The 12615-nt window shown below is 45.5% G+C and overlaps 1 protein-coding gene across 1 annotated transcript; it reads left to right on the top strand.

The window, feature by feature from the left end:
• Positions 1-2928: 2928 nt before the first annotated feature.
• LOC100193693 (Pentatricopeptide repeat (PPR) superfamily protein) lies at positions 2929-5476 on the top strand. The gene is made up of 6 exons (NM_001138785.2): positions 2929-3274; positions 3627-3745; positions 3856-4032; positions 4463-4510; positions 4659-4723; positions 4838-5476. Exons 1-6 carry the CDS (start codon positions 3143-3145, stop codon positions 4879-4881), a joined length of 585 nt encoding a protein of 194 aa, NP_001132257.2. The 5' UTR covers positions 2929-3142; the 3' UTR covers positions 4882-5476.
• The last annotated feature ends 7139 nt before the right edge of the window (positions 5477-12615 follow it).

The following is a 12615-nucleotide window of genomic DNA, read 5'->3' on the forward strand; positions in this document are numbered from 1 at the left end:
TGCCTTGCCACCATGATTTGCTTTTTCAGCCAGCATCGATCTCCAGTATCCACTCGTTCACATGACCAAAATAAACCCAAACTACTTGTCAAAAGAGGGAACCGTAGCTAGCTAGCTATAGCTAGCTAGTACTAGCTAGTACACATGAGCTAGCTAGGTTCTCGACTTCTCGTGATCACATGCGCACAACCTTCATGTTTGACTAATAGCATGCAGTGTCTAGCTAGCAACCCCAACCATATCTCACCTAAACTCGCTGCCGGAACCATCGATCTCAAGTTAGCATCTACAAAAGCGATCGAGAGCAAGCGCGACAGGCAGGCCAAATCGATGATCGTATCACCGCTCGTCGCTGTTAGGCCGGTCTTTTGCATATCGTCGTCGTTGCACACACGCACGCTTTGCTTTGCACGAGCTAGCTAGCGAGAGCCTCTCGAAGCCCGGGGAAAACGATTTGTTAAGAGCGTGCGTGTTTAATTAGCTACTAGGCCGGCCGGCACAGAGCACTTTAATTATTCCTCATCAAAGAAAAACAATGCCGCCGTGATCGCGTGTGTAGTAGCGCTGCTCTCTCGATCTGCTACTGCTAGTGATGACCAGCAACGCGTGCATGCATGCGGTGGTGGTGGTAGCTAGAACCAGCTGTGACTGTGAGCTGAGTGAATCAAGCAAGCGTGCACGCTGGAGTTGCTTACTAATAAACCATTAGGCTTTGGGCGGAATCTTGGAAACCTCACGCAGCGACAGGGCACGCCGAGTTCAAAAGTTGCACGCTCGCTCGGACATTAGTATAGTGCAGCGCGCGTACGTACGACTGCACATGACCTGCGTGCCAGAAAACCTAACCGGCGACGATGGTGGTGGCTACTACCTTACCTATAGCTTCTCGTTCGGCGATTCTTTGACCGCCGACCCGATCTGACGACGACGACGTGCGTGCTCGCTCGCTCGTCGCAAAAATATATATAATTAAATTAAAGCTGTGTGTGTGTGTGTGTGTGTGTGTGAGAGAGAGAGAGAGAGAGTACTCCGTACGCAGTGAACTAGCGAGAGGGCATACTACGCATGATGTGATGCGCGTGATCATCTGGAACGACGATCCAGCTGCGATCGAGTTTGCGGACCGTGTGTTGTCACCCAATGGTCGCAATTCGCACGTGTTGGACGGCCCGGCCGCTACCTGCTGCATGGGAAACCAAAAAGGAATGAAGACGAACAGGGCCAGGCCGGGGGGCGACGGCGCCACCATTGGCGGTTGGGCTAGCTATTCTCGGTAGCCGCGGCCAGCCGGCCGGCAGGCGGAGGCGGGTAGCCCTCCACCGCACCGTAGCAGTGGCGCCCCTTGTTTTGGGCTCCGACTGACGCCGCCCGGCGTCGCCTTTCGTCGTCGAGTGAGATCCCTCTGCATGCTGTATGCGTGCGTGCTTGCTTGCTTGCATATATTGGACCCTTTATTATATATTAGCTTCTTTTCTTTAATTTGCTCCGCTTTATTACTCATTACTAGAGTGATGCTCTAGCTAGTCGTGTTTCCCTGTTTCTAGTTCAGAAGCGGCAAACGGCTACTACTAGTGAAAAATCCATTTCGTTTTCTACAAACTAGCTGCTCAACTTGGCTGACGAAACGAACACTTTTTTGTTTCTCCACAACTTGGCGGTGAATGAACAGCACTGCAAACTGACTAGGAGGAGGCGAGGAGCCCATAAGTTCGGCCCAACGAACTTTGCCTAGGATGGAATTGTGCCGCGCGGCCCGACGGTTTACCATGCAGACTCATAATCCTCCGAGGGCTTCGGCCCACCGGACAGCAGCGACCGTGCCATCGGCCTAGCAACACATGTCTCGGGCTGCAGTGCACGCTCGACCCTCCAACGGTAACACAAACAGGGCCTCCGCGTCCGGGCTGAAAACTGTTAAGAAAGCCTAGTAGGGTTAAATAGGCAAATACCAGATTTACCTTTGGGGTCTCATTTGTCTATATAAAGAATATGTATACCTTCTTATAAGAGAGAAGATAAAGAAGGCAGAGGATCAACACTACATACAACACTACATACTGTATCTCGTGTATTATCTGAGTGTGTGGATTGCTGGGAAAGAAAACGGTCTTCTACGACTTCTCGTACCTCTACTGATAACGGGAGTGAAGTGAACAGATCTCATGATACGTGGTAACATACTTATCAACAAAAACATGCATGCGATCTCTCCAAAGATGTCGATCTCATGTTCCTTCGAGTAATAAGCCCGCGAGTCGTACGCGTGGAAAACTAATAAGTGTATCTCGATAAGAGATAAATGGTGCTTTAGAAAAAGACACGCCGATGGGTAGTTTTTTTCAACCTAGGGGCAAAATGTTGGCAATCAATAAATAGGGATGGCAACGAGTATATTTTATCCGTGTGCTCGTGGGTAAAAACCCTATAGAGTGGAGGTTTGAGTGTAAGTTTGTACCCGTGGGTACGTGTGCGGGTTTAATTCTTCACCCGATGGATTTTTTTTCTCGCGGGTATAAAAAATGTTGTACCGTGGTCACAAAACCGACAAAAAACATAATCTTCGTTCTCCTCCTCCTAACTGAATATATTTCTTCTGTGTATTGTTATAGATAAAACATAAAGTTCGTTCTCCTCCTCCTTAATTTAAGGGGTAATTGCGATTATAAATTTTTCTAACTTTGTAATTGTGATTTTGACGGCAAACTATTGTGCCGCTCCCTGTCACAGGCTCACAGCCCAAAATGCCGCTACAGCTTACATTCTCTGCACTGGGCCACTAGCCGCACCAGGGGCCCAACATCCCTCCTCTCCGCAACCCACCCGCGGCCTCCACGAGCCGAGTGTCATCGGGCCATTGGGGTCGGGGGCTCGGGGCACATATCACCCGCTTCCCTCTGTTGAATCCTCCTTCCGCGCCGCCGCCATCTCCTCCTCCTCTGACTCCGGCGGCCTCACGCCCTCCTCACGCTCCGCAACGCCGTACCTGGATGTTGGTTTCTACTTCGACTCTCCGAGGGATAGAGAAGAGACCCAGTGCCACAAGGTTCCCGTAGTCTGTAATCGGGGAGCTGAGAATCTAGGCCATAGGCTTCTTGAAGCCGTTGGGAGACAAAGGAGGCCGGACGAGCGAGCGAACAACCAGATGGAGGCGGTGGTGCGGAAGGTGCAGCAGCGGGTGAGGAAGGCGCGGGAGGAGATGGATCAGTGGGATGACCTCAACACTCGGCTCCTCTCCCAATTCTCCAATGCTGCCGCGGTCATCTCTCGCCTTCAGGTACCTTGTTGGACCTTCCTCTCGCGCAGTCGCAACACCTGTGACAGCCAATTTCGCAGCCCAAGGTTTCACAACCATAATAATGCAGTTTGAGACTGTTCTTTCGAGCACTTCTATGAGATTGCAACGGCAAATTTTAGGTATTCGTAAAATCCGTAGTGGCTCGTTAGCTATTGGTGGTCTGCAGTTGAGCTCTTGGCATAAGACAGCGAATTGGTACTTTTTTTTTTTGAGAATTCTGTGGAAAATGTATAACTTGCAGTGGCGTGCAGTTGTGTTGTACTGCCGTCATTTTAGTTTCTCAACTATGTAGAGGAACCAAAATTTAATGGCCTGTCTCATTTAATTAAAGGCCCTTGGAGAGGACAAGAATTATGGCCCCTTGCGTGCTGTACCCAACATCAGAGTGGACCTCATTGGGAACCAGATGGAGGTTCTGGAGCTCATTTTCGTTAAAATTAGGGAGACACTGTAAGCTTCTTTGCCTTTTACATTTGTAGTTTCCTTCAATTTTGGTCTGAATAAACAAAAGGAGAATTCTAATTCAAGTTGGTCTGAGAACAATGCTGCCAATTATTCAGGGAGAAGTTCAATGACGTCGTGAAAGCTTTAAATAAGGCTCTGCGTGATACCAAGCAGATGGTGAGAGGCGGGTCGGCACTCACGGCGAAACAGATGCAGTTACAAGTTGGAATTTTGCCATCGATTGCAGAATGCTTGGATGGATTTCAAACATTATGTGAAATGCACCATGATGAGTAAGAACATAATTATACGTAGGCTCCTTCCATTTGCCCAAGTTAATCATTTATAGCTTGCATTTGATCTTGATATAACTTTGCTGTTGTTATGTTGGTGCGTCTTCAGTTGTGTTTCTGTAAGATCATTTTGCTGGACCTGATTCTTATGATCCAATCCAAGCATAGAAATAACTATGACTAAGAAGTTCAGTTCATGCGGGTTTGAAATATTCTCAGTTGATAATAGACCTGCATCCAACTTCTAACACCTTTGTATGCTAATCTTCCAATTGAAACATGATTTATATATTCTTCTGTTGTGCTGATATTTTTAAGACGTCATGAGCCACAGCATATGTGCACCAGTCCATCTAATTTTAGTCCCCCTGCAGTAAAATCTGTCCCCTTTTTATTTTGCTGTGGACTTATTCTGGCTGCCATTTGACAGGTTTACGCTAAAATCATCAGCTATCTCCTTGCTGACTTGGAAGACATGGTAAGCTCAATGGTTTTGCCATTCAGCTTTTACTATTCACTAATTGATCTGTCCTCTCTGGAATCCATTCTCAATTTTTTTGTAGATGATAGTGATGTTTTCCCCCCTTAATTAACTAGAGCAACCATGGTGATCCTTTCATTTGCAGTTCCAGTGACATTGCTGTACTACGCCAACTCTTAGTAGACCAGCCAAACATTCCAAAAGATGAAGGTGCGGAATGAAGAAAAACATTAAAATAGCTTATCTGGTTATGCTTTCAATTATGCCATTTTTCACCAGTCTATTACGTGATTGACTGATACACTCTGTTTTCCTTTTTTGCAGTCCAATCCATATTCGACATTATATTTGCAGATGAAATTTGTTGACCACCAACTCATAGTATTTGATTGTTGAAGCCTTGCCCCCTATGTTCTGATCAAGCTGCCTTCTCAGGTGAGACCGAGTCAGTGTGGAAACTTTATGTTAACCCAATTGTTGAGGCATTGTGGACGAGGCAAGTCTTCATCTCTGTCAGCAATCGGTGATTGAAGACCCAGAGGCCGGACCTGACCATTGTGTGCCGGTCACCGGAGTGTGAGTGGTCTGAACTTGGGATGGTAATGGCTTTGCCTGTCCATCCTGCGGGGTGTGGACAGTGATAGAACTTGAACAGGCTTGACCCCTCCTAGCAAGGGATTGTGAATTGTGATCACCAATCCATGGTTCAGACTTGCACCAATCATGTGGCTTGCGTTTTTTAGAAATAGGTGCACCATTGCCTCTTCCAGGTGGTGCCCAGAAGGTTTCGACCAAGGTCTGTGAAAGAAGCACTTTGCAATCAGCGGTGGGTTCAGATATATCACATGAACGAGCAGACAAGGAAACATTCTAACTTGGAAAAAGTTTCTATTGGGTTCTATTCGGCAATGGAAAAACGGTGTATCATGTAAATTAAACTATACTAGTTCACTTTGGTTTTGTAAGTTAAACTTCTTTAACGCTGATCAAGACAATACCCTAAAAAAGTGGTACATGTATGCACTGCACTTGTCCAATACATTATGCAACTCAACGCACCAATCACACAGAGGCCTAGGACTAGGAGGCCTGTGGGCACCAGAGACTCCAGAAGCTGAGAAACGTTGACATCACTGCATCAGCATCACGAGGACCAACAGCGGACGGAAAAAAAACAAAAAGAAATCACAACGGACGGGTTAATTTTTGTAATCTGTTAATGTATACTAGAGTTACTACCAATTCATAATATTCATATGATTTGATAAATTATATAGTATCTTTTAGGTTGTTTAATGATTTTTACCTTTTTAGATTTTTATTTGTTATTCTTATTATTTTTATTGAACTAAGTATTTTAGATTTTTCTATGTTCTATTATATACACGTGAAATTGTTATATGATGTATTTTATGGTTATTATGTAGATATATGCAATATTCTATTATATATTTTATGATCACGTAGTATATACGTGTTCTGGAATATTTTCTGTGGTGTTTTATGATGCTCTTTATAATATTCATGTGGCATACATATATGTGATGTTTGTTGACAACTGCGTTACCACGGATCACCAGATCCGCTCCCTTCCCTCCCGTCAGCAGATTAGGCGCGAGAAGATGTGGATGACCCGTATCCCATCCCATAAGCACGACAGATAGCACACGAGACACATGATGTAGGGTTGGGCCTCTGGTCTCTTTCTCTTCTCTGTATTATGAGGTAGTGTACAGGTTCCTTATATAGAGATGTGAGACCCCTCAGGGGCAAAGCAGGTATTTGCCCACATAACCCTAACTAGGGTTACTTAACACTCCCCCTTGGGCGAATACCGCGACCAACACATGCCTCGTTAAAACTCCAAAAAACCCAGTGGGAAAAATGTGGAGAAAGAGTGCATGGTGATATAAATTGCATTTGCACTTTGTTGCCTCGTTAAAAACCTCACGTGAGAAACTTCAAGAAAACTCACCAAGGGAAAAGGAGTACAACAACTGTCATCGAGACAAATTTCGATCCTCTGGGATCTAGATTCTATTGAATCTTCTACAAGGGCTAACTTTAGAAATGTGCTCCCCTGATCCTTGCAAAACCGTATCAATAAGGCAAAACATATTCTTCTGGAAGTATATGCACATAAAGATTTAGCAAACGGATCGCATATCCTTGCAAGGACTATTTCAGGAACTTTACCTCTACTCACTTCTAGGATATACGAGGTAAGTGCACGTATTAATATAAATAAGTCACTTTAACTGATGGTGTTCGATCGACTGGATCTATATATTTGATAGAAAGTTCCATAAAGGTTCACATATTGATCATCAAGCTCACGCCTTCAGGGCATAAAATATGACATTTATTGTCTCACGATTGTGATCAATATAAGCATTCGCTCCCCCTGACGATGACATCTGTCAAAGTCGTTATCCCTCATAACTCAAGCATATTCTTCAAGATATATGTCTCATTGTTCATCTGGAATAACGAGAATGGATGAGGTTGGGGTGCTATCATTTTCTATCTTACACCATAATTTATACATAGTTGTGCAAATCAAATAACATGTCCTTCAATAGGACTTATGGGATAATATAGTTGCAATAATACATATTCTAAATATGACACATCGCTCCAGGCGTTCATCCATTGCAACATCTATGATGGTGTAACAAAAGTCCATCAAAGATCGTAATCCATTAGGGATTTTTTCATCGATCACATACATCGTTATAGTCTGTCACTCTAGCACAATGGGGATATTATGCCAGTAACACCTAAACCTTATAGGTTCCTGCCATCAGGGCTTTTAGAGGATACCGTAATTCCACATCTAGTGGAAATTACCATGAGTAAAACTCATGGAATGCACATGCGCTTATTCAGTGAACTTCAAGTCCTTTGGTACCTCATCTTATTCTTTTTCGGGTCTGTATGAGTCTTTATCCCTTTATAGGGATTATCAAACTTTAGTGTTTAACACAGACTTTATTTCTTCTGGAAAGGTTCCATTAAGGAACTATAATCTCATCTAGGAGATATTCTCTCTACATAGGAGAGTGTTCATTCGTCAAGAATGTACTATTCGGTACGAGATTTGTATGTTGCATATTTATAATTTAAAGATATGAGTCCTCCTAGGATCTCATGACGGATCTTCAGAATCCTATTAACTGCATATTTTAATTCATGCCATTTGCTAGATATATTACATAGCGGAACTGTGTTTATTCAACACATATGTGGGATGGATCTCTCACAAGACCACTTGAACCATCGCATTCACCACACATTATTTCAGTAGTGCCCATAACAGTCCGAACTTCAAGCTCACGACTTTCATTTTGCGATTATTGGTTCAGCCTCGATTGCATTTATCAATGACCCGATAAGAGAGCTTCAAGCACTCATGCCTAGGGCTTTGTTTTGGATCCCATTGCAATATATAGAGGCAAGATAGGTGTCGACATATTTGTCTCCCACATTTAATAATGATCTCTGTCATTTCCCAAAACGAAAGATTCATTGTTCCGTATTCTCAGCACAATGATATTGCGCACATTGCTAGGAACTTCATCATCAAGATGAACCTCTTCATGAGGCAAATCACCAGCAGGGCGAGTTCATCGGAGGAGAGTTATTACAGAGCACGTGAATCTGCAATCAGAACATATGCTTTGACTAAGGCCAATGGATCATATTCGCAGGCGTCCCCGAGAATAGATCAAATGCCAATAAGTCAAATGTGGATATGATATTAATCCCGGGTATATCCACATCTACATCAGGTAAAAGCATTCAGACCAATATGGTTACTCTTCAACGATTTCTGACAAACTCCATATACACAGGAGTACACACCGAACGACAGGTTCAGTTTGGCTTTTGTGCGTTTAATAGAATATTGAGGCATTACCCTATATGGGCATTCCTCCCCCTAATGCCGAAATGTTCTAAAAGCATACAGATAAATTCCCCAACCACAATCATCTAGTTGTGGCCAATGTATGCTATTGTGGTGATTTATTTGGGAAATCTTACGCACATTACAGATAGGAGTTTTATGCAGTGAGCTTTGGACTTTGATTAATGTAGTGGCATGAATACTACATATTTGTCCTTCAACATGAAGGATTAGTCTCAACATCCAGCGATACACGCAACAACAAGTTGCTTCGTGGTTATAATTCTGTAAACTTATTGTTATTATTACCAAATGCACAGTCAATCATTAAGGTTTAGACTAACATGCTGTCGGGGACCATAATTAGGGGTACCCTCAAGACGCCTAATTCTCAGCTGGTAACCCCCATCAGCATAAAGCTGCAGAGGCCTGATGGGTGCGATTAAGTCAGGGATCAGTCCATACGAGCGACTCGATCACGCCTCGCCCGAGCCTAGCCTCGGGCAAGGGCAGCCGACCCCGAGGGGTTTCCGTCTCGTCCGAGGCCCCCCTTTTTAACGGCGGACACATCTCCGGCTCGCCCGAGGCCTTGCCTTCGCTAAGAAGCAACCCTGACTAGATCTCCGCACCGACCGACCAAATCGCAGGAGCATTTAACGCAAAGGTGGCCTGACACCTTTATCCTGACACGAGCCCTCCGGCAGAGCCGAAGTGACCGCCGTCACTTCGCCGCTCCACTGACTGGTCTGACAGAAGGACAGCGCCGCCTGCGCCACTCCGACTGCAGCGCCACTTGACAGAGTGATGCTGACAGGAAGCCAGGCCTTGCCAAAGGCGCCATAGGAAGCTCCGCCCGACCCAGGGCTCGGACTCGGGCTCAGCCCCGGAAGACGGCGAACTCCGCTCCGCCCGACCCAGGGCTCGGACTCGGGCTAAGCCCCGGAAGACGGCGAACTCCGCTCCGCCCGACTGAGAGCACCTAGAGGGGGGGTGAATAGGTGATCCTGTAAAAACTTAACTTATAGCCACAAAAACTTGTTAGAGGTTAGCACAATAATTGCCAAGTGGCTAAAGAGAAGATCTTGCACAATACGACAATCACAGAGAATTCAACACAGAGGAGACACGGTGATTTATCCCGTGGTTCGGCCAAGTACAAAACTTGCCTACTCCACGTTGTGGCGTCCCAACGGACGAGGGTTGCAATCAACCCCTCTCAAGCGGTCCAAGGACCCACTTGAATACCACAGTATTTTGCCTTGCTTATCTTTATCCCACTTGCGAGGAATCTCCACAAATTGGAGTCTCTCGCCCTTACACTTAAGATTCACAAAGAAGCACGGAGTAAGGGAGGGAAGCAACACACACAAATCCACAGCGAAACACGCACACACACGGCCAAGATTCGAGCTCAAAGACTATCTCACAGTTTCTCACAAGAATAGAGCTCGAATCACTTAGAATCACAAATGGATGCGCAAAGACTGAGTGTGGATGATCAAGAATGCTCAAGAGTTGCTTGGTGTTCTCCTCCATGCGCCTAGGGGTCCCTTTTATAGCCCCAAGGCAGCTAGGAGCCGTTGAGAACAAATCTGGAAGGCCATCTTTGCCTTCTGTCGTCGGGCGCACCGGACAGTCCGGTGCACACCGGACAGTGTCCGGTGCCCGATTCCTTTCCTTAAATGGCGAAGCCGACCGTTGCAGATGCGGGAGCCGTTGGCGCACCGGACATGTCCGGTGCACACCGGACAGTCCGGTGCCCCCTTCCGACCGTTGGCTCGGCCACATGTCCTGCGCTGATCGCGCGGCCGACCGTTGGTCCTGGCCGACCGTTGGCTCACCGGACAGTCCGGTGCACACCGGACAGTCCGGTGAATTTTAGCCGTACGCCGTCAGCAAATTCCCGAGAGCGGCCTCTTCGGCCGAGATAGCCTGGCGCACCGGACACTGTCCGGTGCACCACCGGACACTGTCCGGTGCACCACCGGACAGTCCGGTGCCCCAGACCGAAACAGCCTGTTGGCTGTACACAGCCAACTTTCTTCTCTTCTTCTTCTTCCTGTTTCTAATACTTAGACAAGCATATTAGTACACAAAACCAATGTACTAAGACTTAGAAACATACCTTTGCTCTAGATTTGCACTTTGTTCATCCATGGGTATTGATTCACATTTAAGCACTTGTGTTGACACTCAATCACCAAAATACTTAGAAATGGCCCAAGGGCACATTTCCCTTTCAATCTCCCCCTTTTTGGTGATTTATGCCAACACAACATAAAGCAACTAGAACAAGTGCAAAATCACTTCAAATAAAAACTCAATTTGGTTTTGATTCAATTTTGGCATATACGGATCATCCTTTGCCACCACTTGGTTTGTTTTTGCAAATCAAACTCAAATCTCTATTTCTATGTCAAACACACATGTTGAGGCATAAAGAGAGTCATTCCACAAGAGATTGATCAAAGAGTTCAAAAACTCCCCCTACTTCCCATAATCAACACTTCTCCCCACAAGAAGCCAACTTTTGACAATAGAGACAATAAGAGACAATAAAAGTTTTTGACAAAACAAAAACTCTATTCTACTATTTTCAAAATCTCTCAAGTGGTAGCTGATCCATTTATCACTTTGGCCTTTATTTTCTCCCCCTTTGGCATCAAGCACCAAAACGGGATCAATCTTGGCCTTTTAACCCCATTGCCTCACCAAAGTCTTCAATTAAGAGCAAATGGCAATAAGATTTCATGAGATGAACTTGGAATTAGTTACCCTCTCATCGGAGTGCAGTGGAAGTCTTTCATGGTCCAAGTCCACCTTTTCCCTTTCAATCCTCCTTCGAGACTAAATTATCAAACTCAAGCACATGGTTAGTCTCAAAGGGTCAAGTTGTAACACATCTCCCCCTAAACATGTGCATCACTTTGCAACGGACTTGTGAGGTCCAGGGAGTGTTTGTACAACTTGAGCACCATAATAAGCAACAAAATGCAAAAAGGAACATGATCAAAAGCATAAGTACATGTATGCTACAATTCAATCCAGGTTCCGCGAATCTATGACATTTAGCTCACTACGCAACCTGCAAAAGGCCTTCTCATCTAGAGGCTTAGTGAAGATATCGGCTAGCTGGTTCTCGGTGCTAACATGAAACACTTCGATATCTCCCTTTTGCTGGTGGTCTCTCAAAAAGTGATGCCGGATGTCTATGTGCTTTGTGCGGCTGTGCTCAACAGGATTCTCCGCCATGCGGATAGCACTCTCATTGTCACATAGGAGTGGGACTTTGCTCAGATTGTAGCCAAAGTCCTGGAGGGTTTGCCTCATCCAAAGTAGTTGCGCGCAACACTGACCTGCGGCAACGTACTCGGCCTCAGCGGTGGATAGGGCAACGGATGTTTGTTTCTTAGAGTTCCATGACACCAGGGACCTTCCTAAGAATTGGCACGTCCCCGATGTACTCTTCCTATCGACCTTACATCCAGCATAGTCAGAGTCTGAGTATCCAACTAAGTCAAAGGTAGACCCCTTTGGATACCAGAGCCCGAAGCAAGGCGTAGCCACCAAATATCTAAGAATTCGCTTCACCGCCACTAAGTGACACTCCTTAGGATCGGATTGAAATCTAGCACACATGCATACGCTAAGCATAATATCCGGTCTACTAGCACATAAGTAAAGCAAAGAACCTATCATTGACCGGTATGCTTTTTGATCAACGGACTTACCTCCTTTGTTGAGGTCGGTGTGTCCGTCGGTCCCCATCGGAGTCTTTGCGGGCTTGGCGTCCTTCATCCCAAACCGCTTTAGCAGATCTTGCGTGTACTTCGTTTGGGAGATGAAGGTGCCGTCCTTGAGTTGCTTCACTTGGAACCCAAGGAAGTAGTTCAACTCGCCCATCATCGACATCTCGAATTTCTGCGTCATCACCCTGCTAAACTCTTCACAAGACTTTTGGTTAGTAGAACCAAATATTATGTCATCGACATAAATTTGGCACACAAACAAATCACCATCACATGTCTTTGTAAAAAGAGTTGGATCGGCTTTCCCAACCTTGAAAGCATTAGCAATTAAAAAGTCTCTAAGGCATTCATACCATGCTCTTGGGGCTTGCTTAAGTCCATAGAGCGCCTTAGAGAGCTTACACACGTGGTCGGGGTACCGTTCATCCTCGAAGCCAGGGGGTTGC

This window comes from Zea mays, chromosome 7 (genome assembly GCF_902167145.1).
Source record: "Zea mays cultivar B73 chromosome 7, Zm-B73-REFERENCE-NAM-5.0, whole genome shotgun sequence".
NCBI lineage: Eukaryota > Viridiplantae > Streptophyta > Magnoliopsida > Poales > Poaceae > Zea > Zea mays.

What these genes read in the sequence shown, in the direction of transcription:
- LOC100193693 (NM_001138785.2), top strand. Translation starts at nt 3,143, where the DNA reads ATGGAGGCGGTGGTGCGGAAGGTGCAGCAGCGGGTGAGGAAGGCGCGG. An exon ending in CGGTCATCTCTCGCCTTCAG is followed by an intron (nt 3,275 to 3,626) that starts GTACCTTGTTGG and finishes ATTTAATTAAAG; the next exon opens with GCCCTTGGAGAGGACAAGAA. An exon ending in GTTAAAATTAGGGAGACACT is followed by an intron (nt 3,746 to 3,855) that starts GTAAGCTTCTTT and finishes CCAATTATTCAG; the next exon opens with GGAGAAGTTCAATGACGTCG.